At 45.3% G+C, this 26766-nt stretch overlaps 1 protein-coding gene across 1 annotated transcript in view; it reads left to right on the top strand.

Annotated features, from left to right (window-relative positions):
* Nucleotides 1-26766, top strand: part of LOC137383623 (uncharacterized) — a 78828-nt gene that overhangs the window by 29910 nt on the left and 22152 nt on the right. Inside the window, 2 exon segments of the mRNA XM_068056777.1 lie at nucleotides 7938-8114; nucleotides 13886-13984. Coding sequence (XP_067912878.1) covers nucleotides 7938-8114; nucleotides 13886-13984 — 276 coding nt within the window.

Genomic DNA, 26766 nt, shown 5'->3' with positions numbered 1-26766 from the left:
CTGAACTGGTAACGCACAATGTACAAAAAGGGATTTGCAACATGTCGCAGCACACTAAACCATTGATTGCTGAACAGATCCTAGTGAAGTGAGTTATGACTTTAACCCCTGATAGGGATTAAACCAAATCAGGAGTACATCCCTGTGAATCTCCTTTAATTAAGTTCAAACCAGACAAATTATTATAGATGCTTATTTGGGTGCAAAGAATTGAACTAGTTTTCCCTCAAGAAAGAACACCAGCAGAGAATATTACCATCTATCGCATAACCTTTTTTAAAATAATTATGGCTAAGTCATAAATATCCCAGATATTATAAGGATCTTGGAAACTCTCTTCAATATGTATCTCTCCACTTAAAGAGACACAGAGAGGGGGTTCTTGTAGTTGTATACAGGATGCAACATGAGACGATTTATGAACTTTGATATATTTATGAAAGAATTTGACGTGCAACACTTGGGAGTCAGTTGCCAGCGATCACCAGAGCTGGCGGACAGCCATAAAGGCGGGGCTAAAGCATGGCGAGTCAAAGAGACTTAGCAGTTGGCAGGAAAAAAGACAGAAGCGCAAGGAGAGAGCCAACTGTGTAACAGCCCCGACAACCAATTTTATCTGCACCACCCGTGGAAGAGTCTGTCACTCTAGAATTGGCCTTTATAGCCACTCCAGGTGCTGCTGCACAAACCACTGACCACCTCCAGGCGCTTACCCATTGTCTCTCGAGACAAGGAGGCCAAAGAAGAAGATATCACAATATCTTCTTCTTTGGCCTCCTTGTCTCGAGAGATAATCAGTAAGTGCCTGGAGGTGCTTCTCTTTGCTGACGATGCTGCATTAACATCTCACACTGAAGAGTATCTGCAGAGACTCATCGACAGGTTTGTGACTGCCTGCAATGAATTTGGCCTAACCATCTGCCTCAAGAAAACGAACATCATGGGACAGGATGTCAGAAATGCCCCATCTATCAATATCGGCAACCACGCTCTGGAAGTGGTTCAAGAGTTCACCTACCTAGGCTCAACTATCACCAGTAACCTGTCTCTCGATGCAGAATTAAACAAGCGCATGGGAAAGCCTTCCACTACGATATCCAGACTAGCCAAGAGAGTGTGGGAAAATGGCACACTGACACAGAACACAAAAGTCCAAGTGTATCAAGCCTGTGTCCTCAGTATCTTGCTCTACGGCAGCGAGGCCTGGACAACGTACGTCAGCCAAGAGCGACGTCTCAATTCATTCCATCTTCGCTGCCTCCGGAAAATCCTTGACATCAGGTGGCCGGACCGTATCTCCAACACAGAAGTCCTCGAGGCGGCCAGCATCCCCAGCATATACACCCTACAAAGCCAGCGGCGCCTGTGATGGCTTGGCCATGTGAGCCACATGGAAGATGGCAGGATCCCCAAGGACACATTGTACAGCAAGCTCGTCACTGGTACCAGACCCATCGGCCGTCCATGGCTCTGCTTTAAAGACATCTGCAAACGCGACATGAAGTCCTGTGCCACTGATCACAAGTCGTGGGAGTCAGTTGCCAGCGATCGCCAGAGCTGGCGGGCAACCATAAAGGCGGGGCTAAAGCGTGGCGAGTCAAAGAGACGTAGCAGTTGGCAGGAAAAAAGACAGAAGCGCAAGGAGAGAGCCAACTGTGTAACAGCCCCGACAACCAATTTTATCTGCACCACCCGTGGAAGAGTCTGTCACTCTAGAATTGGCCTTTATAGCCACTCCAGGTGCTGCTGCACAAACCACTGACCACCTCCAGGCGCTTACCCATTGTCTCTCGAGACAAGGAGGCCAAAGAAGAAGATATCACAAAATCAAATATTACGCAGAGATGTAACGCATAATCTTATTTCGAACATAGAATCCAAAAGTTTAACCTTGCTAATCTTGCAGCAAAATATCTTAGAATATCCATCAAAATTTAAAGTAAACTTTTATCTTAAATTCCCCGAGTACGCCATTGGGTGAGAAGTATCGTTGAGGAATTCAACCCTTCAAATTTTTGCTTCAGAAACTCTCATGTTTATGCTGTTTCTAAGGTATCATCTGACCTATTAGCATATAGGTGTTACTTTTCTGTGTGTGTTTTTCCTGCTTTTGAAATCCATATTTGGTAGTATCATTAACCAACATCTCCACTTCTTGTTTTGCTGGAATTCCCCGCTCTTGAAGTTGTGAGCATTTTTATCTGGTCAAAATGTTTATAATTGTATTTACTTGACTTCATGTTCCTGTAAGTACTATTCCATTTATTGTTTTATTATCTATAATTGTGTTTTTATGATACCTTGTCACTACTTTTTGAGTCGATCTATCCATATCACCAACCAGCACTATCAATTATGTTTGTTACCACCTCTTACTGATGTCACACAGGATATTTCAATATGTTTTTATCCTCCAAGTCCCTGGAAACAGAAACAGTGAAATGGATTTTCCAACTTAAAAGGTGTTTCTGGATCACATTCTATTGTAACAGGGACCTTAAGACCTTGAAATTTCTAACTCTACCTTCTTAAAGGGGAATTTCAGTGAGTCTTGAAAACTGACCATTTATTCAATCTCTAATTCTCAAAGGTATAATATATTAACTATATCTAAATTCTACCTAATTAAGCCTATTATACCGATATTCCATCACACTAGATATTGGTGCGATGCCAATATCATCACCCTCTATAAAAACAAAGGTGACCGCGGTGACCGCGGTGACTGCAACAACTACTGTGGAATCTCCCTGCACAGCATAGTGAGGAAAGTCTTTGCTCGAGTCGCTCTAAACAGGCTCCAGAAGCTGGCCGAGCGCGTCTACCCTGAGGCACGGTGTGGCTTTCGTGCAGAGAGATCGACCGTTGACATGCTGTTCTCCCTTCGTCAGATACAAGAGAAATGCCACGAACAACAGATGCCCCTCTACATTGCTTTCATTGATCTCACCAAAGCCTTTGACCTCGTTATTTTGACGTGGTCTCTTCAGACTACTAGAAAAGATTGGATGCCCACCAAAGCTACTAAGTATCATCACCTCATTCCATGACAATATGAAAGGCACAATTCAACATGGTGGCTCCTCATCAGACCCCTTTCCTATCCTGAGTGGCGTGAAACAGGGCTGTGTTCTCGCAACCACACTTTTTGGGATTTTCTTCTCCCTGCTGCTTTCACATGCGTTCAAGTCCTCTGAAGAAGGAATTTTCCTCCACACAAGATCAGGGGGCAGGTTGTTCAACCTTGCCCGTCTAAGAGCGAAGTCCAAAGTACGGAAAGTCCTCATCAGGGAACTCCTCTTTGCTGACGATGCTGCTTTAACATCTCACACTGAAGAGTGCCTGCAGAGTCTCATCGATAGGTTTGCGGTTGCCTGCAATGAATTTGGCCTAACCATCAGCCTCAAGAAAACGAACATCATGGGGCAGGACGTCAGAAATGCTCCATCCATCAATATTGGCGACCACACTCTGGAAGTGGTTCAAGAGTTCACCTACCTAGGCTCAACTATCACCAGTAACCTGTCTCTAGATGCAGAAATCAACAAGCGCATGGGTAAGGCTTCCACTGCTATGTCCACACTGGCCAAGAGAGTGTGGGAAAATGGCGCACTGACACGGAACACAAAAGTCCGAGTGTATCAAGCCTGTGTCCTCAGTACCCTGCTCTATGGCAGCGAGGCCTGGACAACGTATGTCAGCCAAGAGCGATGTCGCAATTCAATCCATCTTAGTTGCCTCCGGAGAATACTTGGCATCAGGTGGCAGGACTGTATCTCCAACACAGAAGTCTTCGAGGCGGCCAACATCCCCAGCTTGTACACACTACTGAGTCAGCAGCGCTTGAGATGGCTTGGCCATGTGAGCCGCATGGAAGATGGCAGGATCCCCAAGAACACATTGTACAGCGAGCTCGCTACTGGTATCAGACCCACCGGCCGTCCATGTCTCCGCTTTAAAGACGTCTGCAAACGTGACATGAAGTCCTGTGACATTGATCACAAGTTGTGGGAGTCAGCTGCCAGCAATCGCCAGAGCTGGCGGGCAGCCATAAAGGCGGGGCTAAAGTGTGGCGAGTCGAAGAGACTTAGCAGTTGGCAGGAAAAAAGACAGAGGCGCATGGGGAGAGCCAACTGTGTAACAGCCCCGACAAACAAATTTTTCTGCAGCACCTGTGGAAGAGCCTGTCACTCTCGAATTGGCCTTGATAGCCACTCCAGGCGCTGCTCCACACACCACTGACCACCTCCAGGCGCTTACCCATTGTCTCTCGAGATAAGGAGGCCAAAGAAGAAGAGGAGTACAATGATGTGTTTACAGGTTTAGGATGTTTTCCTGGAGAATATCATCTCAAAGCAGATGAGAGGGTAAGACCAATTCAGCAACTGCTGACCAAACTTCCAGCTGCCCTCAAGGCCAGCCTGAAGGACAAGATAGAGACAGAAAAGAAGGGAGTAATCAAGAAAGTGACAGCTCCTACAGAATGGATTTGTAGCACCGTAGCAGTGAAACAACCGGAAAGCTGAGAGTATGCATTGACCCAAAAGATCTAAATGAAGCTCTGAAGAGATCTCACTACCCTCTGCCAACCATCGAAGGAATTTTGCCATAACTTGCAAAGGCAAAATTCTTCACTATCCGAGAAGCGAAGGTTGGTTACTGGCAAGTAAAACTAGATGAAAGCAGCAGCTTTCTAACTACATTCTGGATGCCTTTCGGGAGATACAGATGGTTACTCATGCTGTTTGGCATTTCCATGGCTCCAGAGGAGTATCAACGCAGAATGCATGAGAGTTAGTGATGTTCCCAGATTGCAAGCTATAGCGGATGATCTGCTAGTTTATGGATGCGGAGACTCAATGGAAGAAACCATTGCTGACCACGATCAAAATCTAGTGGGACTGCTAGACAGAGCTCGCCAGATGAACCTGAAGCTGAACAAAAATTGCAATTAAAGATGTCAAGTACATAAGTCATGTACTGACAGCAAAACGTCTTCACCCAGATCCTGAAAAGGTGAGAGCAGTAGCAGTGATGCAGTGACCACTAGAAGTAAAAACAGTGCAATGATTTGTCGGATTCGTCAAACATTTCGCAAAATTCTTGCCCAATTTGCTGTCAGAGTGTGAACCATTACGCCAACTCACTGCCAAGGACGTGCAGTGGTATTGGGGCACAGAACAAGAAGCAGCATTCACTAAAATCAAGCAACGAGTGACGGCAATGCCAGTGCTGAAATACTATGACGTTAATGATGAAGTCACCCTGCAGTGTGACGCCAGCAAGATAGGACTTGGAGCAATACTAATGCAGCAAGAACAACCAGTTGTATTTACATCCAGGGCGTTAACGCAAATGGAACAATCGAGTAAGCGTGCCTGGCCATTGTCTTTGCTTGTGACCATTTTCATCAGTACCTACTTGCAAGAGACAAAGTGACGGTCAAGTCTGAGCACAAGCCCCTTCAAAGCATTTTCCTCAAGCCACTACTATCTGTTCCAAAGCGTCTGAAAAGAATGTTACGCTGGTTAGAGAGATATCATCTGGATGTGACATACAAGCAAGGGAAACGGATGTCCATCACTGACATGCTGTCAAGAGCAGCACTCCCTATGAAAAAAGTAGAGGATGCTACAACAGAGTGTGAAATCTTTCAGATCCAACCTGAAGCTGCAGCTCGATATGCTCTGGAAGTCATCAACCCAGCAGAGACATTGAATCTGACAGACACACGCCTTGCTCAAATCAAGTGAACTACCCAACAAGATGCAACTCTTCAAATGTTGCAAGAAGTAGTGATGAAATAATAGCTTGAAAGCATCAAGGACACTTCTGTGGTTACAAGAGCGTATTGGGCGTACAGAGATGAATTGACAGCCCTAGATGGCATCTTGTACAAAGGAAAGAGAATCATTATCCTGAAGGAGTCAAGAGGAGAGATGCTAAAGCGCATCCATGCAAGCCACAAAGGGATTGAGTCACGTCTGAGGAAGGCAAGAGAAGTATCTCTACTGGCCAAACATGAGCAATGAAATCACGGACCACATCAGCCAGTGCAGTGTGTGTAACGAGTACTAAGCTAAGCAAGCGAAAGAGCCACTGGTGACACATGACATTCCAGACAGACCATGGATGAAGCTGGGAGTAGACCTCTTCACTCTCTCAGGAACTGATTATCTTGTCACTGTAGATTACTATTCTGACAACTGGAAGGTAGACCAGCTGACTTCAATGACTAACCGTGAAATTGTAGAATGCCTGAAAGCACACTTCAGTCATTACGGCATTCCAGATGTTATGATGAGCAACAATGGCCCTCAGTTCACGAGTGAAGAATTCAGCCGCTTCATAAAGGATTGAGAAATTCAACACCATACATCATCTGCACACTATCCCCAGTCAAATGGAAAGGTTGAGGCAGCAATGAAAATTGCCAAAGGAATCATAAAGAAATCAAGCAAATCCTGCAGAGATGTATACAAGGCAATCCATGAGTGGAGAAAAACATCTGCTGAAGGCATGGAAAGTAGTCCAGTACAAAGACTAATGTCACGCTGCACCCAAACCACTTTTCCAATAGCAAAAAAGCTACAAAGCCAGAAGCAGTAACAGGCGCGAGTAACAAAATCAAGGAGAAATGGCAGAAACCCTAATTTTATTTTGACAAAACTGCCAAACCATTGCCAGAATTGAGCATTGCAGAACCAGTCAGGGTACAAAGTTTCAACGCTCAGAACAAGAGTCTGCCCAAGTGGCAACTTGGGACCTGCGGTTGTCACCTCGATCGTGTGCGGTGGAAGTACCGGCCAACCAGGAAGATGTGAACTCACCACCTGCACAGACCACAGATCAACCATCAGTCCCAGAGGTCCACAGCACCCCAACAACAGAAATGGACAACAGTTACCACGGCAACAAGTGACATGGGAAAGACACTCCCCAGAGAAGGAAAATCACCCAGATGAACAGCCAACGACAACACACACAAGCACCATTAAGAGACCAGCCTGACTTAAAGACTATGTGTGCAATACATGTGCAAAGACTGATGAGAATAACAGACTGCTAATGCATGAGAACAGTTGTGTGCATCGTGAGTGACTTGGGCAACTCACAGTGTAAATGATAATGCATGCAATTTTGTTTGCATGGAAAGGACGATGTTTGGGATAGAAATGCAATACTGTTTACTAATGTGCCTCCTGGCTTGCCATAGTCTTGTGATCTCTGCCATGAGGCACTCAGTGCAGGCAGCCATCACAAGGCAGTTCAATAAAGACACAGTACAAGCAAGACTGTTGGTTGGTCCTGATGAAAGTTCACTGACCTGAAACGTTAACTCTGCTTCTCTCTCCACAGATGCTGCCAGACCTGCTGAGTATTTCCAGCATTTCTTGTTTCTATTTCAAGCAAGACTGTTGTCCTGTGAGCTCGTAACACCCTTCTGAACTGCACTGGGAGTGCCAATCTAGATTTTGCACCCAGGTCTTTGGACTGGGGGCTTGAAACCACTGCCTTTTGGCTCAGAAGTGAGATTGCTTTCCACTGAGCCACAGCTGACACCTTAAGTTAGCACGGTATTTAATTTCACTTTAAACAGAGGTGAAGACTGTCTGTTCTTCGGAACTCCAAAGTTCCGAAGAAGGGTCACTGACCCGAAACGTTAACTCTGCTTCTCTTTCCACAGATGCTGCCAGACCTGCTGAGTGGTTCCCGCATTTCTTGTTTTTATTTCAGATTTCCAGCATCTGCAGTATTTTGCTTTTATTTTAGTGAAGACTGTCTGCTCAGCCTCAAACGTGTTCGTTTCGGAAATGCCATACAAAACTGCAAGGGTTTACCTGTTATCTTTAAAAAAGTGGTATTTAAAATCATGCTGAATAATTTTGTTTTTCTGAAGAGCAGCTTTGACATATTTTGCAACTGTGTTTTTGCAGGTCGGAGGTCCTGTGCTGGTGAGACCCTGGCCAAGATGGAACTGTTCCTGTTCTTTACTGCTCTGATCCAAAAATTCAAGTTTCAAGTTCCACCAGATGTCAGTGAGCTGGAGCTTGTGTCTGGTGTGGGTTTTACTTCATTCCCAAAGTACAAGAATGTTTGTGCTGTGCGTCGCTGATTGAAACACCTCATTCATGGTTTACCTGATTTTCCTTTTCATCACTTTCTTAATCGATTCAAGAAATGCATTTGTGTGGTTTTTTTTTTGCAGTTGGTTATGTTTGTCATTGGGCTGAATCAAGCTGGAAAAATTAATGGTGTGTTCACAACTCACCCCAACATTAATGCACAAACGGGCTAGAAAGTCTAGTGAATGAATATCTACACCCTGAGTTGTGAATATCTGGAATTTGCTGGGCAATGTACGCTGCCACCTCTATTTGTATCACACAAAGGCAATGTCACCCTTAACCTCTCTATTATTTTTAAGAACTTGCTGGATTTGCTAATGAATTTCCCATTGAATGCACTGCAGAAAGTACCTGTCCAACCCTAAACTGGACAGTGAGTGAGCTTGGGCTGAGGAGTCGGGTGTTTGACAGTAAATTGTGGCGAGCGGGAAATCCGTGATATTAATGGTATATTTGCCAATTATGATTGATTGATGCGAGCCAGGTTTGGTGAAATCATTACCCTCTCCTTTATAAACATAGTTCTGATTTCACTGCACCTGGCATTAAGGATAATTCAACCCTTCCATCCATATGCCCCTTGCTTTAATACACAGTAGTGTGCAGTTTTGGCTGTTTTGGAATAAAAAAAGTCACTCTTGCATGTGAATGGTGTGGTTGCCAACTCTGGACGTATTCCCCGAGGTTTCATCACTTGATCTCTTGCTTCCGACTGCCCTGCCCCCATGCCACTGCCATTGGTCACCCAACACATCCATCCTCGCAGTGCCCAGCCAGTTGGTGAACAGCCTCTTCACTACACGATTGGATAATTCTTGACTCTCAGCCTTTTATCCCATCACCTATATTCTTTTTATAAGTAATGAATGAAAGTTTTCAAAGAATGAATAAAACACACAAATTTTTAATGCCCTATGATTTTTCTCTGGGTTGGTTGCAGCAATGTCCTGGAGATTAATCTTCAATCTCTGGAGACTCCAGGAAAATTCTGGAGCGTTGGCAACCCTAGAAAGTCCTTCCATAACTGTGTCTTATGTGAAAGCTTGGATCAATTTGCAAAGTTAATTTCTAACATGAGAAATGGATCTCGTAGATTCACTTCAGGTCATTAACCCTTCACACATCTCAGAATCTTACAGTCCAGATTTTAAAATATGTTGAGGAGGAAAGATAAAAATTCTCGAAAGCTTTTTAATAGCAGTTGCAAGCGAAACAAATGTTAGTGAAGAGCTGGCTATTCCTTCAGCTCTGTAAAATGAAGCATTTAGCTGGCATTCAGATAGCTAAAATGGAATTGTGCATGCACATGAATATGAACACACCTTTCCATGTGGACTAGATCTGCATACATAATTCAAATTAAATATCCTGCTTTTGGCTGCATTATTCATTGCTCTGAGCTATTTGAAATCTGGAACATTGAATTGTAGAATGGGTACAACATGGAAGTATGTCATTTAGCCTGTCATGTCCACGCAGCCTCTCTGCAAGAGGAACTCATCAAATCCCGCTCCCCTCCCTTTTTCCCATAGTCCTGCAAATTATTTTTCCCTCATAACTTGAACAGAGCCAGGACCAATGTCCTAGCAGGTGATTTTCTGGTGCTGTTGGGGAGGGTTTAAACTAACTTGGCAGGGGTGTGGGAACCAGGATTTAATATTAGTGGAAAACCAAGGTGCACAGAGAATTGGAAGACTAGAGAAGGAAATAGTAGGTATTAAGTGGCGTCAGTAAGAGGGAATTTTATAAGGTCTAAAGTATGTTTACTGTGCATGTATGTGAATGCAGACATGAATGGTGATGGACAATGAAACAACTAACAGGAGGCGCCTCCACAAATATTCCCAACCTCAATGATGGGGGAGCCCAGCACATTGCAAAAGACAAGGCTGAAGCATTTGCAACAATCTTCAGCCAGAGGTGCCAAGTTAATGATCCATCTCGGCCTCCTCCTGAAGTCCCCGGCATCACAGATACCAGACTTCAGCCAATTCGATTCACTCCGCGTGATATCAAGAAACGACTGAAGGCACTGGATACTGCAAAGGCTATGGGTCCTGACAACATTTGGCAAAAGTACTGAAGACCTGTGCTCCAGAACATGCTGCGCCCCTAGCCAAGCTGTTCCCGAACAGCTACAACACTGGCATCTACCTGGCAATGTGGAAAATTGCCCAGGTATGTCCTGTCTGCAAAAAGCAGGTCAAATTCAGCCCTGCCAATTACCACCCTCTCAGTCTACTCTCGATCATCAGCAAAGTGATGGAAGGTCTCGTCAACAATGCTATCAAGCGGCACTTGCTCATCAACAAGCTGCTCACTTACGCTCAGTTTGTGTTCTGCCAGGACCACTCAGCTCCTAGCCTCATTATAGCCTTGGTTCAAACATGGACAAAAGAGCTGAACTCAAGAGATGACATCAAGGCAGCATTTGATCGAGTATGGCATCAAGGAGCCCTGGCAAAACTATAGTCAATGGGAATCAGAGGGAAAACTCTCCACTGGTTGGAGTCATACCTAGCGCAAAGGAAGATGGTTGTGGTTGTTGGAGGTCAATCATCTCAGTCCCAGGACATCACCGCAGGAGTTCTTCAGGGTAGTGGCCTAGGCCCAACCATCTTCAGCTGCTTCATCAATGACCTTCCTTCCCTCATAAGGTCAGAAGTGGGGATGTTCGCTGATGATTGCACAATGTTCAGCACCATTCGAGACTTCTCAGATCCTGAAGCAGTCCGTGTAGGAATGCAGAATGATCTGGACACTAGCCAGGCTTGGGCTGATAAGTGGCAAGTCACATTCACTACAAGTGCCAAGCAATGATCTTCTCAAACAAGAGAGAATGTAACCATCTCCCCTTGACATTCAATGGCATTACGATTGCTGAATCCCCCACTATCAACATCCTGGGGGTTACCATTGACCAGAAACTGAACTGGACCAGCCATATAAATATCATAGCTACAAGAGTAACTCACCTCCTGACACCCAAAGCCTGTCCACCAGCTACAAAGCACAAGTCAGGAGTGTGTTGGAATACTCTCCACTTGCCTGGATGGGTGCAGCTCAAACAACACTTAAGAAGCTTGACACCATCCAGGACAAAACTGCCCGCTTGATTGTCACCTCATCCACAAACATTCACTCCCTCCACCACTGACGCACAGTGGCAGCAGTGTGTATCATCGACAAGATGCACTGCAGCAACTCACCAAGCAATGCACCACGGCTCCTTAGACAGCATCTTCCAAACCCGCGACCTCTATCACCTAGAAGGACAAGGGCAGCAAATGCATAGGAACACCACCACCTGCACGTTCCCCTCCAAGCCGCACACCATTCTGACTTGGAACTATATCACTGTTCCTTCTCTGTCGCTCGGTCAAAATCCTGGATCTTCCTCCCTAACAGCACTGTGGGTGTACCCACCCCACATGGACTGCAGCGGTTCAAGAAGGAAGCTCACCACCACCTTCTCAAGGGCAATTATGGATAGACAATATATGCTGGCTTTGCCAGTAATGCCCACATCCCATGAACAAATTTTAAAAATTGCACAGAGTGTGGTAAATAAAGTTGGTGAGCTGCAGCCATAGGTAGCCATATATTAATGACCAAGACATGGATTACAGGGCACAATTTCAAAATTGCTGCATGACACAAGACTTTGAAGTATTGTGAACTGTTAGGTGGGTGGTGATAAACCTCAAAGGGACATAGACAGGCTGGAGGAATGGGCGGACAAGTGACAGATGGAATTTAATGCAGAGAAGTGTGAAGTGACTCATTTGGGAGGAAGAACAAGGAAAAGTAATGTAAATTAAAGGATACAATTCTAAAGGGCATGCAGATGAAGAGGGAACTGGGGGTATATGTGCACAAATTGTTGAAGGTGACAGGGAAGGTTGAGAAAGCGGTTAATAAAGCATACAGGATCCTGTGCTTTATAAATAGGGGCATAGAGTACAAAAGCAAGGAAGTTATGATAAACCTGTATAAAACAGTGGGAGTATTGTGTCCAGTTCTGGACACCATACTTTAGGAAGGCATTGGAGAGGGTGCAGAAAATATTCATGAGAATGTTTCCAGGGATGATGAACTTCAGTTATGTGGATAGATTGGAGAAGTTGGGGCTGTTCTCCTTGGAGAAGAGAATATTAAGAGGAGATTTGTTAGAGGTGTTCGAAATCATGCGGGGGTTCTGGACAGTGTAGATAAGGAGAAACGGTTCCCGTTGGCAGAAGGACTGAGGTAATTAGCAAAAAAAAACAATGGCGACATGAGGAAAATTTTATTTACACAGCGAGTGGTTAGGATCTTGAATGCACTGCCTGGATGTGTGGTGGAGGCAGATTCAATCATAGTTTTCAAAAGGGAATTGGTTAATTATCTAAACAGAAAACATTTTTCAGGGCTAGGGGGAAAAGAAAGGGGAGTGGGACGAGGTGAGTGGCTCTTGCAGAGAGCCGGCATGGACATGACAGGCCGAATGTCCTCCTGTGCTGTAACCATTCTATGATTCTATGTTGCTTTTGGTTCTTTCACTGATCAAATCTGCATCGTCTGGATATTGACCATTTCGCCACTGGAATCAGTTTCTCATTGTTCACTTTATCAAACCCTTCATGATTTTGTATACCTCTATCAAATCTCCTCTTACTTCTCTTTGTGTAAAATTCATAATTTTCCTGTCTGCAAGTATCTTTGTTGTGTCAATGTATGATTCATTAAAATGTGAACACTTGTTGCTGTACTCTTAATAAATTAAAGTTTACAATGTTTCTGCAGATCAGTAACTTAATTACCTGAGCCATTGATTCACAGAGCTGGACTTTGTCCCCATTGTGGAGTACTGACTCTGGACAGGAAAGCTGGGAGGCAAGGGACCCTGGCTGCATTTTGCAGCAGTCAGGCAATTAACTGACTGACGCTAGGGCTCCTGTCCTTTTAAAAGATGGGATCCCACCCCCACCCCCCCCAAGAGCTGCTGGCCAATCAAAGGGATGGCAACAGTCCCAGCAATGTGACTGGGAGTGGTGGTCACTGCTGAGGCTGCAGCTGTCAAAGTGGATGCTGACTTCCCCACAAGGTCAATGGGGTCGGTGGGGGGGGGGGGGGGGTGGGGGGGGGGGGTGGCGCCAGGGCCAATGACGCAGGCCCCGGCGAGGGGTGCAGGTTGGTGAGGGAGGGGAAACGTGTTTCCACAGGAGCAGCCATTGCCACTGGCAGGCCCTCCCTGGGCCACAGCATGTACGATCAGGAAGGACCCACTGAAGCCAACAGGGAGGCCGCCTGGTTTTACTGGGCGGTCTTCCCATGTGGTGGAAGTCCCCGCTGCCACTAGTAATATTCCAGCGGTGATGGGAAAAGGCCCTTAAGTAGGTCTTAATTAGCCTCTTAAGGGCCTCTACTGGCCTCTGGGCGGGAAGGCCTTCCGCAACCTTCTCCGCCCCTGGTAAAATTCCATGGCGTAGGGAAGGTGATGGGTCGCCATTTTATGTCCCTGCCCCCGCCTCCCAACCTGTCCCCAGAGGACTGGTAAAATTCAGCCCATAGTTGATGCTTCCATTCATTGCCAACCCTCGACATTTTTAGATGTGATCATTGAAATCGGTTGGTTTATTACTTTCATTCTGTTGCCAACTGTAACCAGTAGGTTTAATAAATAGATAAAAACAGCAAAGGCTGAAAAACTCAAAATGCTGTATCAGGTCCATCAGGAAACAGGTTAAACTTTTGGCTGTAAACCTATTTTCAAGACTCTTTTGTCGGACTGAACAAACTAGAAGAGAAGTGGTGGGAGAACGGGGAAGGGAAGAAAACTACAGCTAAAAGCAGTGAGCAAGGCATGTGCTTAGGTAAAGTGGGATCAACAATTAAAAGTGTCAGAAGCCAATAGCCTCAACTCTCTGCTAAACACAATACAAGAGCACAAAAGCAAAATATTGTAGATGCCAGAAATCTGAAATTAAAAACAGAACATACTGGAAATACTCAGCAGGTTTGGCAGCATTTGTGGAGGGAGAAACAGAGTTAATGGCCGGAGTTTTACAGGAATGGGCTGCAGTGGGGGGGGTGTAAAATTGTGTAGTAGGTGGGTGCTGTTCCTGTCGCTTTCCCACCCCTGCTGCAATTTTACGAGCAGCGGGAGAAGTGAGAAATGGCCCACCCACTCCAGGCCAATTGAGTGGCCAATTAGTTGCCACTTAAGGGTCTTCTCCTGTTGCTGCTGGTGTATTATCAACAGCGAGCAGGCACTTTGTTAGTGGTGGAGACTGCCCAGCAATACCAGGTGGCCTTGTCGGCCCAAGGGGGTGCCCTCCTGATTGGGCACCCTGTGCCCCATGCACGGCCCCCCAGCAGCTCCTGCCACCCTGGCCAATGCACCTCCCACCGCCTTCCTGATTGACCCCCACACCCTCTTGCCGATTGTCCCCAGCAACGCCCAAAACCCCGCTTATCTTTTTCGGTGCTGGCGTCCACGTTTCCCCCTGTAGCTGAGTGCAGCCCCCAGATTGGCTGGCAGCTCCTGGAGACAGGGCTTCCTGCCTGAGTGGTGTGGAAGTCCTGCCTGAGGCCAATTAAGGGCCTGGGTCACGTAAAATCTCTGCATGGCACACAGGCCCAGCAGAGGCGGGCACAGTGGGCGGGGCCTCTGCCCCAATGTAAAATTCCAGACAATGTTTCAGGACAATAACCTTTTCATCAGAACTGGGAAAAGTTAGAAATGTACTAGGTTTTAAGCAAGTGAAAGGGTGGTGGGTGAAAAATCAAAATGGATGGTCTATGATAGGGAAAAAGACAGGACAGAAGAGTTGGTGGTGCAGGAACAAAGGGAGTGGTAATGGGAAAAGTAAAGAAACAAAAGATGTGTCGAGAGGAGGTGTGAGGGGCAGAATGATGAACAGCTGCCATCCAAAAAGCAAAAACAAGAGAAAAACAAGAGTAAAACCGAAACCTGCAAAGAAAAAGGAATCAAAATGGGGTCAGAGGTTACAATCTGAAATTGTTAAACTCCATGTTGATTTCCGAAGGCTGTAATGTGCCTAATCGAAAGATGATGTGCTGTTCCTGGAACTTGCATTGAGTTTCATTGGAACGCAGCAGGAGGCCGAGGAGAGTGAGATCAGCATAAGAGCAAGGTGGAGAATTAAAATGACGGGAGACCGGAAGCTTGGGGTCACGCTTGCAGACTGAATGGAGATGTTCGCAAAGCAGTCACCAGAGTACGTTTGGTCCCCACAATATAGCGCAAACCGCATTGTGAGCAGCGAATACAGTATACGAAATTGAAAGAAATACAAGTAAATCGCTGTTTCACCTGGATGGAGTGTTAGGGCCTTGGATGGTGAGCAGAGAGGAGGTAAAAAGGCAGGTGTTGCATTTCCTGTGCTTGCTGGAAAGGTACCATGAGAAGGGGAGGGGTTGTTGGGGGTTATTGAGGAGTGGAGCAGTGTGATGCGGAAGGATCAGTCCCTTCGGAATGCTGAAAGGGGATGGGTGGGGACGATGTGTTTGGTGGTGGCATCACGCTGGAGTTGGCGGGAATGGTAGAGGATGATCCAATCAATATGGAGGCTGGTGGGGTGGGTGAAGCCAAGGGGAATCCTAACATGGTTCTGGGAGGGGAAGGGGTGCGAGCAGAAGTGAGCGAAATGCGGCAGACACAGTTGAGGACCTTGTCAACCTCAATGGGGGGATTCCTCGGTTGAGGAAAATGGAAGACATATCAGAAGCGCTGGTGTGGGAGGTTGCATCATAGCAGATGCGATGGAAACAGAGAAACTGGGAGAAAGGAATGGAGTCCTTACTAGAGGCAGGGTGGAAGGAAGTGTAATTGAGGGAGTCAGTGGGCTAATAATGAACATTTGTTGATAGCCGATCCCCAGAAATGGAGACAGAGAAGTTGAGAAAGGGAAGGGAAGAGTCAGAGATGGATCATGTGAAGGTGAGAGAAGGGTGGAAATTGGAAGTAAACGATGACATTTTCCAGTTCTGGGCACGAGCAGGAAACGAAATGGATACAGTCATCAATGTGCCGGAAAAAGATATGAGGGAAGTGGTCTGAGTAGGACTGGAACAAGGAATGTTCCACATATCCCACAAAAATGCAGGCATAACTAGGACCCACACGGGTACCCATAGCAACACCTTTTATTTGGCGGAAGTGAGTGGAGTTGAAGGATAAGTTGTTAAATGTGAGAAGAAGTACAGCCAGGTAGAGGAGGGTGGTGGATGGAGACTGGTTGGGCCTCTGTTTTAGGAAGAAGCGGAGAGCCCTCAGACTGTCTTGGTGGGAGATGGAGGTTTAGAGGGATTGGACATCGATGGTGAAGAGGAGACGGTTGGGGCCAGGAAATTGGAAATTGTTAAAGTGACAGAGGACACTGGAAGAGTCACGTATGTAGGTGGGAAGGGACTGAACAAGGGGAGGACAAAATAGAGTGGGGATGGGAAGAAATCAGTTCAGTGGGGCAGGAACAGGCTGAAACAATGGGTCTACCAGGGCAGTCCTGTTTGTGGATCTTGAGCTGGACAATACAATACCACAGCAGATTTTCTCACTACTCTCTGAACAGTCTCCAATGTGTCAATAACCATTTGTCCAAAAATTCCACTGTGCCTGAACAATGATCTTCACAAGGTCACAATTTCTTCTTGAGTTCAGGTCAAATACCTTTGGTGTTGTATTGCAGTTTATAATTTACCACCTTCATGATTACTCAGGGATTCTTTCAGTGAGGGCATAATAATCAACCTTCAAATAGAACATAGAACATAGAACATTACAGCGCAGTACAGGCCCTTCGGCCCTCGATGTTGTGCCGACCTGTGAAACCATCTGACCTAAACTATTCCATTTTCATCCATATGTCTATCCAATGACCACGTAAATGCCCTTAAAGTTGGCGAGTCTACTACTGTTGCAGGCAGGGCGTTCCACGCCCCTACTACTCTCTGAGTAAAGAAACTACCTCTGACATCTGTCCTATATCTATCACCCCTCAACTTGAAGCTATGTCCCCTCGTGTTTGCCATCACCATCCGAGGAAAAAGACTCTCACTATCCACCCTATCTAACCCTCTGATTATCTTATATGTCTCTATTAAGTCACCTCTCCCCCTCCTTCTCTCTAACGAAAACAACCTCAAGTCCCTCAGCCTTTCCTCGTAAGACCTTCCCTCCATACCAGGCAACATCCTAGTAAATCTCCTCTGCACCCTTTCCAAAGCTTCCACATCCTTCCTATAATGCGGTGACCAGAACTGCACGCAATACTCCAGGTGCGGCCGCACCAGAGTTTTGTACAGCTGCAGCATGACCTCGTGGCTCCGAAACTCGATCCCCCTACTAATAAAAGCTAACACACCATATGCCTTCTTAACAGCCCTATTAACCTGGGTGGCAACTTTCAGGGATTTATGCACCTGGACACCAAGATCTCTCTGTTCATCTACACTACCAAGAATCTTCCCATTAGCCCAGTACTCTGCATTCCTGTTACTCCTTCCAAAGTGAATCACCTCACACTTTTTTGCATTAAACTCCATTTGCCATCTCTCAGCCCAGCTCTGCAGCCTATCTATGTCCCTCTGTAACCTACAACATCCTTCGGCACTATCCACAACTCCACCGACCTTCGTGTCATCCGCAAATTTACTAACCCACCCTTCTACACCCTCATCCAGGTCATTTATAAAAATGACAAACAGCAGTGACCCCAAAACAGATCCTTGCGGTACACCACTCGTAACTAAACTCCAGGATGAACATTTGCCATCAACCACCACCCTCTGTCTTCTTTCAGCTAGCCAATTTCTGATCCAAAGCACTAAATCACCTTCAATCCCATACTTCCGTATTTTCTGCAATAGCCTACCGTGGGGAACCTTATCAAACGCCTTACTGAAATCCATATACACCAGATCCACGGCTTTACCCTCATCCACCTGTTTGGTCACCTTCTCAAAAAACTCAATAAGGTTTGTGAGGCACGACCTACCCTTCACAAAACCGTGCTATCGCTAATGAACTTATTCTTTTCAAGATGATTATAAATCCTGTCTCTTATAACCTTTTCCAACATTTTACCCACAACAGAAGTAAGGCTCACAGGTCTATAATTACCAGGGCTGTCTCTACTCCCCTTCTTGAACAAGGGGACAACATTTGCTATCCTCCAGTCTTCCGGCACTATTCCTGTCGACAATGATGACATAAAGATTAAGGACAAAGGCTCTGCAATCTCCTCCCTGGCTTCCCAGAGAATCCTAGGATAAATCCCATCTGGCCCAGGGGACTTATCTATTTTCACACTTTCCAAAATTGCTAACACCTCCTCCTTGTGAACCTCAATCCCATCTAGCCTAGTAGTCTGTATCTCAGTATTCTCCTCGACAACATTTTCTTTCTCTACTGTAAATACTGATGAAAAATATTCATTTAACGCCTCCCCTATCTCCTCTGATTCCACACACAACTTCCCACTACTATCCTTGATTGGCCCTAATCTAACTCTAGTCATTCTTTTATTCCTGATATACTTATAGAAAGCCTTAGGGTTTTCCTTGATCCTATCCGCCAATGACTTCTCGTGTCCTCTCCTCGCTCTTCTAAGCTCTCCCTTTAGATCCTTCCTGGCTAGCTTGTAACTCTCAAGCGCCCTAACTGAGCCTTCACGTCTCATCCTAACATAAGCCTTCTTCTTCCTCTTGACAAGCGCTTCAACTTCTTTAGTAAACCACGGCTCCCTCGCTCGACAACTTCCTCCCTGCCTGACAGGTACATACTTATCAAGGACACGCAGTAGCTGCTCCTTGAAAAAGCTCCACATTTTGATTGTGCCCATCCCCTGCAGTTTCCTTCCCCATCCTACGCATCCTAAATCTTGCCTAATCGCATCATAATTTCCTTTCCCTCAGCTATAATTCTTGCCCTGCGGTATATACCTGTCCCTGCCCATCGCTAAGGTAAACCTAACCGAATTGTGATCACTATCACCAAAGTGCTCACCTACATCTAAATCTAACACCTGGCCGGGTTCATTACCCAGTACCAAATCCAATGTGGCATCGCCCCTGGTTGGCCTGTCTACATACTGTGTCAGAAAACCCTCCTGCACACACTGGACAAAAACTGACCCATCTAAAGTACTCGAACTATAGTATTTCCAGTCAATATTTGGAAAGTTAAAGTCCCCCATAACAACTACCCTGTTACTCTTGCTCCTGTCGAGAATCATCTTCGCTATCCTTTCCTCTACATCTCTGGAACTATTCGGAGGTCTATAGAAAACTCCCAACAGGGTGACCTCTCCTCTCCTGTTTCTAACCTCGGCCCATACTACCTCAGTAGACGAGTCCTCAAACGTCCTTTCTGCCGCCGTAATACTCTCCTTGACTAACAATGCCACACCCACCCCTCTTTTACCATCTTCCCTGTTCTTACTGAAACATCTAAATCCCGGAACCTGCAACATCCATTCCTGTCCCTGCTCTACCTATGTCTCCGAAATGGCCACAACATCGAGATCCCAGGTACCAACCCATGCTGCAAGCTCACCCACCTTATTCCGGATGCTCCTGGCGTTGAAGTAGACACACTTTAAACCAAGTTCTTGCTTGCCAGTGCCCTCTTGCGTCCTTGTAACCTTATCCCTGACCTCACTACTCTCAACATCCTGTACACTGGAACTACAATTTAGGTTCCCATCCCCCTGCTGAATTAATTTAAACCCCCCCCGAAGAGCACTAGCAAATCTCCCCCCCAGGATATTGGTACCCCTCTGGTCCAGGTGAAGACCATCCTGTTTGTAGAGGTCCCACCTACCCCAGAAAGAGCCCCAATTATCCAGGAAACCAAAACCCTCCCTCCTACACCATCCCTGCAGCCACGTGTTCAACTCCTCTCTCTCCCTATTCCCCGCTTCGCTAGCACGTGGCACGGGCAACAACCCAGAGATAACAACTCTGTTTGTTCTCGCTCTAAGTTTCCACCCTAGCTCCCTGAATTTCTGCCTTAAATCCCCATCTCTCTTCCTACCTATGTCGTTGGTGCCTATATGGACCACGACTTGAGGCTGCTCCCCCTCCCCCTTAAGGATCCCAAAAACACTATCCGAGACATCACGAACCCTGGCACCTAACTAATCAGGGATAGTCAGCATGACTTTGTCAGGGGGAGATTGTGTCTAACAAACTTAATAGAATTTTTCGAGGAGGTGACTGGGTGTGTAGATGAGGGTAAAGCAGTTGATGTGGTCTACATGGACTTCAGTAAGGCTTTTGATAAGGTCCCGAATGGGAGATTTGTTCAGAAGGTAAGAGCCCATGGGATCCAGAGTAATTTGACAAATTGGATCCAAAATTGACTTAGTGGAAGGAGGCAGAGGGTGATGGTCGAGGGTTGTTTTTGCGATTAGAAGCCGGTGACCAGTGGTGTACCGCAGGGATCGGTGCTGGGACCCTTGCTGTTTGTAGTGTACATTAATGATTTAGAAGTGAATATAGGAGGTATGATCAGTAAGTTCGCAGATGACACGAAAATCAATGGTGTCATAAATAGTGAGGAGGAAAGCCTTAGATTACAGGACGATATAGATGGGCTGGTAAGATGGGCAGAGCAGTAGCAAATGGAATTTAATCCTGAGAAGTGTGAGGTGATGCATTTTGGGAGGACTAACAAGGCAATGGAATATACAATGGATGGTCGGACCCTAGAAAGTACAGAGGGTCAGAAGGACCTTGGTGTACTTGTCCATAGATCTCTAAAGGCAGCAGAACAGGTAGATAAGGTGGTTAGGAAGGCACATGGGATACTTGCCTTTATTAGCTGAGGCATAGAATATAAGAGCAGGGGATTATGTTGGTGCTGTATATAAAACGCTAGTTAGGCCACAGCTGGAATACTGTGTACAGTTCTGGTCACCACACTATAAGAAGGATGTGATTGCACTGGAGAGGGTGCAGAGGAGATTCACCAAGATGTTGCCTGGGCTGGAGCATTCAGCTATGAAGAGAGACTGGATAGGCCAGGGTTGTTTTCTTTAGAGCAGAGAAGGCTGGGGGTGGGGGAGACCTGATTGAGGTATACAAAAGTATGATGGACATTGACTGGGTAGATATGAAGAAACTTTATCCCTTAGCAGAGGTGTCAATAACCAGGGGGCATAGATTTAAGGGGTTTTAGAGGGGATTTGAGGAAAAATGTTTTCACCCAGAGGGTGGTTGGAATCTGGAACACACTGCCTGAAGAGGTGGTAGAGGCAGGAACCCTCACAACATGTAAGAAGTATTTAGATGAGCACTTGAAACGCCATAGCATACAAGGCTACGGGCCAAGTGCTGGAAAATGGGATTAGAATAGATAGGTGTTTGATGGCCGGCATGGACGCGATGGGCCGAAGGGCCTGTTTCTGTGATGACTCTATGAGTCTAATTCCTATTAGCAGGAACTCTCCTATTAAGGATAAGTTAGTAAGGGAAGCTGTTTCCAATGGTTGCAGGATCGATAATGAGAGTGCACAGATTTAAGGTGATTGACAAATGAACCAGAGGCGACATGAGGACACATGGAATACACTGCCTGATCGGCCGGTCGATACAGATTCAACATTAACCTTCTGAATAGAATTGGATAAATGCTTTAAGGAGAAAAAAATTGCAGGGATGTGGGGAAAGAGCAGGGGAGTTGGACTAAGTGGACTCTTAGAAAGAGCCGGTGCTGAATTGATGGATGCAATGGTGATCATCTTCCAAAATTCTATAGATTCTGGAATGGTTCCTGCAGATTGGAAGGTAGAAAATGTCACCCCACTATTTAAGAAGGGAGGCAGAGAGAAAACAGGGAATTACAGACCTGTTAGCCTTACATCAGTACTGGGGAAATTCTAGAATCTATTCTAAAGGATGTGATAAATGGACACTTGGATAATAATGATCTGATTGGGCATAGTCAACATGGATTTGTGAATGGGAAATCATGTTTGACAATCCTGGTGGAGTTTTTTGAGGATGTTACAATCAGAGTTGATAAAGGGGAGGCAGTGGATGTAGTATACTTGGATTTTCAGAAGGCTTTTGAGAAAGTCTCTGATAAGAGGTTGGTTAGCAAAATTAAAGCACATGGGATAGGAGGTAATATAATGGCATGGATTAAGGATTGGTTAACAGGCAGAAAACGGAGAATAGGAATAAACAGGTCATTCTCGTGTTGGCAAGCTGTAACTATTGGGGTACTGCAAGGATCAGTATTTGTGCCCCAGCTGTTCACAATATTTATCTCAATGATTTAGATGTGGGGACTGTATGTTTGTGTATGAGACTATTGGTGTAAGTTCTGTGATCTTTCTTTGAATCTACTTGGAACATTTATTATAGGTTCTACATAGTCTACAGTAGAATGAAAGTTTGCAATGTATATCTGACCTAATAAAGCTTACTTTTTAATTCAGATACTTGAATCTGCTCTCGTTATTTCTCTTAATTCTCGTGCCCGAATCGGAGAGTAACCTGTCAAGGGTAAAAGGTTACATCCTACTGAGATCAAAAATCACCTCTTAAAGTTTGGTGCACAGAATTGAATAGAATACTCCAGCGGAGGCCGTGCCAGTGTTTTATTTATAGGTTTAGCATAATGTCCTTGCTTTTGTACTCTATACCTCTCTTAATAAAACCAAGGATTCCATATGATCCATATGCCCTGCCCCCTCCAAAGATTTGTGTCCATACTCCCCCAGGTTTTTTTTCCCCAAAAATATACTTTACTTGGGCGGCACAGTGGCGCAGTGGTTAGCACCGCAGCCTCATAGCTCCAGGGACCCGGGTCCGATTCTGGGTACTGCCTGTGCGGAGTTTGCAAGTTCTCCTTGTGTCTGCGTGGGTTTTCGCCGGGTGCTCCGGTTTCCTCCCACATCCAAAGACTTGCAGGTGATAGGTAAATTGGCTGTTGTAAATTGCTCCTAGTATAGAGAGGTGATAGGGAATATGGGATTACTGTAGGGTTAGTATAAATGGGTGGTTGTTGGTCGGCACAGACTTGGTGGGCCGAAGGGCCTGTTTCAGTGCTGTATCTCTAAATAAAAAATAAATAAATAAAATTCTTAAAATTTGTAGAAATCCATTAGGTAACAGTTCAAATTTGACATTACATAAAGTGCAATACAGATCAGTTTCCTATACAGTACAGGAGGTGCCTCAGTCAACTTGCCTTTATAGGTTATATTTACAATGTATATTGACATTTCATGTCAAACATTCTCTAGTGCAAACAGTTTCCAGCCCTTGGTATACTATAGCGGGAGGGCCTTACATAGTGGGCCTTTTCCCATTGAGCCTATTTGGCTGCTGCCCTAAGCTACACCCCCCAGGTCGCTCACTTCCTGCACCCCCTTTAAAATGGTCCGAGTCAGTCATTCTTCCTACCAAAATGTATCACTTCACACTTGTGCATTAAATTTCATCTGCCATGCATCTGCCCATTTCACCAGCCTGCCTATATCCTTCTGTACTCTGTTACTATCTTCCTCAGTGTTTACTATGTTTCTGACTGTTGTGTGACCTGTAAACTTTGAAATTATGCTCTGTATACCCAATTCCGAGTCATTAATAGATCAAAATAGCAGTGATCCTAATACCCACCCCTGGGGAACATCACTGTATACCTCCCTCCAGTTTGAAAAACAACCATTCATTGCTACTCTCTCATTTCTGTCCCTGAGCCAAGTTCATATCCATACTGCCACAGTCCCTTTAATACCATGGCTTTAATTTTTCTAATAAGTCCATTATGTGTTACTTAATGAAACACCTTTTGAAAGTCCAAATGCACAATGTACCCATGCTGGGTATGGTAACATAAGAGTTATATTTCTGGGCTATTAGTCTAGAAGCCTGGGCTAATAATTTGTCATTGTGAGTTCTGATCCCACCATGGCAGTTTAACAATTTGCAGTCAGTTGATTGAATATATCTGGAATTATAAAAAGCTAGTATTAATAATGGTGACCTAGGAGCTATTGGATTGTCACAAAAACCAATGAGTAATTTCAGCTATCAGTGTCAATATAACACATACATATAAGGTTGAACCAGTGCCTCGCATGGCAAAAGAACCAGCTAAGGAGATTTTTTTAAACAGTGAATTGAAACGATCTGGAATGCATGACTGAGGTAACCTCATCTTTAACTTTATGAAGAGGATAGCTTTCTTCTTGTGATACAGAATCAAGTATATGATCAATCATAAGTAAATATCTCTGTCAAATTTTGCAATATTTGCACTAATTGAACTCTTACAAATAAGGAAATCTTCCAATTAAACATGACTTGCATTTAATATTGATTATCTGTGAAATTAATCAAAGTTCAAGAGATGACGCCAACTAATGTTTGTCTGTCCTCCATCATATCTGAAAGATTGCCTCATGGCAGACTGGTACAAAAGGTGAAGTCACACAGGATCAGAGGTGAGCTGAAAAGCAGTATAAAGGTCCAGACAGCAACAATCTGTTTGGAAGAATTGATTGATACACTTAACTCTTAACAATTGCTCTGCTATAGTTGCCCTGCACTTTCTGCAAGGCCATCTTCCTCAGTCTAATGTTAATATGCAGCAATTTCTCGGCCATCAGCAGATAATACCAATAATACCAAAATGGAGGAGCCATATTTCTGTTTCCATCATTCCCATTAGACAATAGATGCCACTTTTTTGTTCTAATTATAATTCACAGAATCACAGAATAATACAGCAGAAGAGGCCCTTCGGCCCATCGAGTCTGCATCGATGCATTAAAGACACCTGACCTGTCTACCTAATCCCATTTGCCAGCACTTGGCCCATAGCCTTGAATGTTATGATGTGCCAAGTGCTCATCCAGGTACTTTTTAAAGGATGTGAGGCAACCTGCCTCTACCACCCTCCCAGGCAGAGCATTCCAGATCGTCACCACCCTCTGGGTAAAAAAGTTCTTCCTCAAATCCCCCTTAAACCTCCTGCCCCTCACCTTAAACTTGTGTCCCCTCGTAACTGACCCTTCAACTAAGGGGAACAGCTGCTCCCTATCCACCCTGTCCATGCCCCTCATAATCTTGTACACCTCGATCAGGTCACCCCTCAGTCTTCTCTGCTCCAGCGAAAACAACTCAAGCCTATCCAACCTTTCTTCATAGCTTAAATGTTCCATCCCAGGCACCATCCTGGTGAATCGCCTCTGCACCCCCTCCAATGCAATCACATCCTTCCTATAATGTGGCGACCAGAATTGCACACAGTACTCCAGCTGTGGCCTTACCAAAGTTCTATACAACTCCAACATGACCTCCCTGCTTTTGTAATCTATGCCTCGATTGATAAAGGCAAGTCTCCCATATTCCTTTTTCACCACCCTATTAACCTGCCCTTCTGCCTTCAGAGATCTATGGACAAACACGACAAGGTCCCTTTGTTCCTCGGAACTTCCCAGTGTCAGGCCATTCATTGAATACTTCCGTGTCACATTACTCCTTCCAAAGTGTATCACCTCACACTTTTCAGGGTTAAATTCCATCTGCCACTTTTCTGCCCATTTGACCATCCCGTCTATATCTTCCTGTAACCCAAGACACTCAACCTCACTGTTCACCACTCGGCCAATCTTTGTGTCATCCACGAACTTACTGATCCTACCCCCCACATAGTCATCTATGTCGTTTATATAAATGACAAACAATAGGGGACCCAGCACAGATCCCTGTGGTATGCCACTGGACACTGGCTTCCAGTCACTAAAACAGCCGTCTGTCATCACTCTCTGTCTCCTACAGCTAAGCCAATTTTGAATCCACCTTATCAAGTTACCCTGTATCCCATGTGCATTTGCTTTCTTGATAAGTCTCCCATGTGGGACCTTGTCAAAGGCTTTGCTGAAATCCATGTAAACTACATCAACTGCACTACCCTCATCTATACACCTGGTCACATGCTTAAAAAATCCAATCAAATTTGTTAGGCATGACCTCCCTCTGTCAAAGCCATGCTGACTATTCCTAATCAAATTTTGCCTCTCCAAGTGGAGATAGATTCTCTCCTTCAGAATTTTCTCCAATAGTTTCCCTACTACTGATGTGAGACTCACTGGTCTGTAGTTCCCTGGCTTATCTCTACAACCTTTCTTAAATAGTGGGACCACATTAGCTGTTCTCCAGTCCTCTGGCACCTCCCCGGTGGCCAGAGAGGAACTAAAAATTAGGGTCAGAGCCCCTGCAATCCCCACCCTCGCCTCCCACAGCATCCTCGGAGGTTTGTGGCATTTGGAAGTAGAGAAGGAGGATAGGAAGAATTTTTGGATGTTAGGAAAGTCAGGTAATATTGTAGGAAGGAGCGCTCATCTATTGTTACTCTAAACTGATTATGTTCATCTTGACCTTACTGAGAAGCACTGGCCTCAGAAGCCTCTCAAGGGAGATAGTAACAGAGTTGCATGACATGATGCAAGAAGATTTCTAATCCAACTTCAGGACAGTCAACGCTGTCAGTGACAGGTGCCATGGGTTCTTTCTACATCAGTAACCTCATCAATCTGCAGCACATTGCTGCATCAAGTAGGTCAGTGATGGTTTTGCTTACAAGAGCAAGCAAGTACATCAATTTCTACTTGAG

This window comes from Heterodontus francisci, chromosome 24, assembly GCF_036365525.1.
Source record: "Heterodontus francisci isolate sHetFra1 chromosome 24, sHetFra1.hap1, whole genome shotgun sequence".
Classification (NCBI taxonomy): domain Eukaryota; kingdom Metazoa; phylum Chordata; class Chondrichthyes; order Heterodontiformes; family Heterodontidae; genus Heterodontus; species Heterodontus francisci.
Note: the sequence above shows the minus strand (reverse complement) of the source record. Positions and strands in the feature narration are given on the sequence as shown.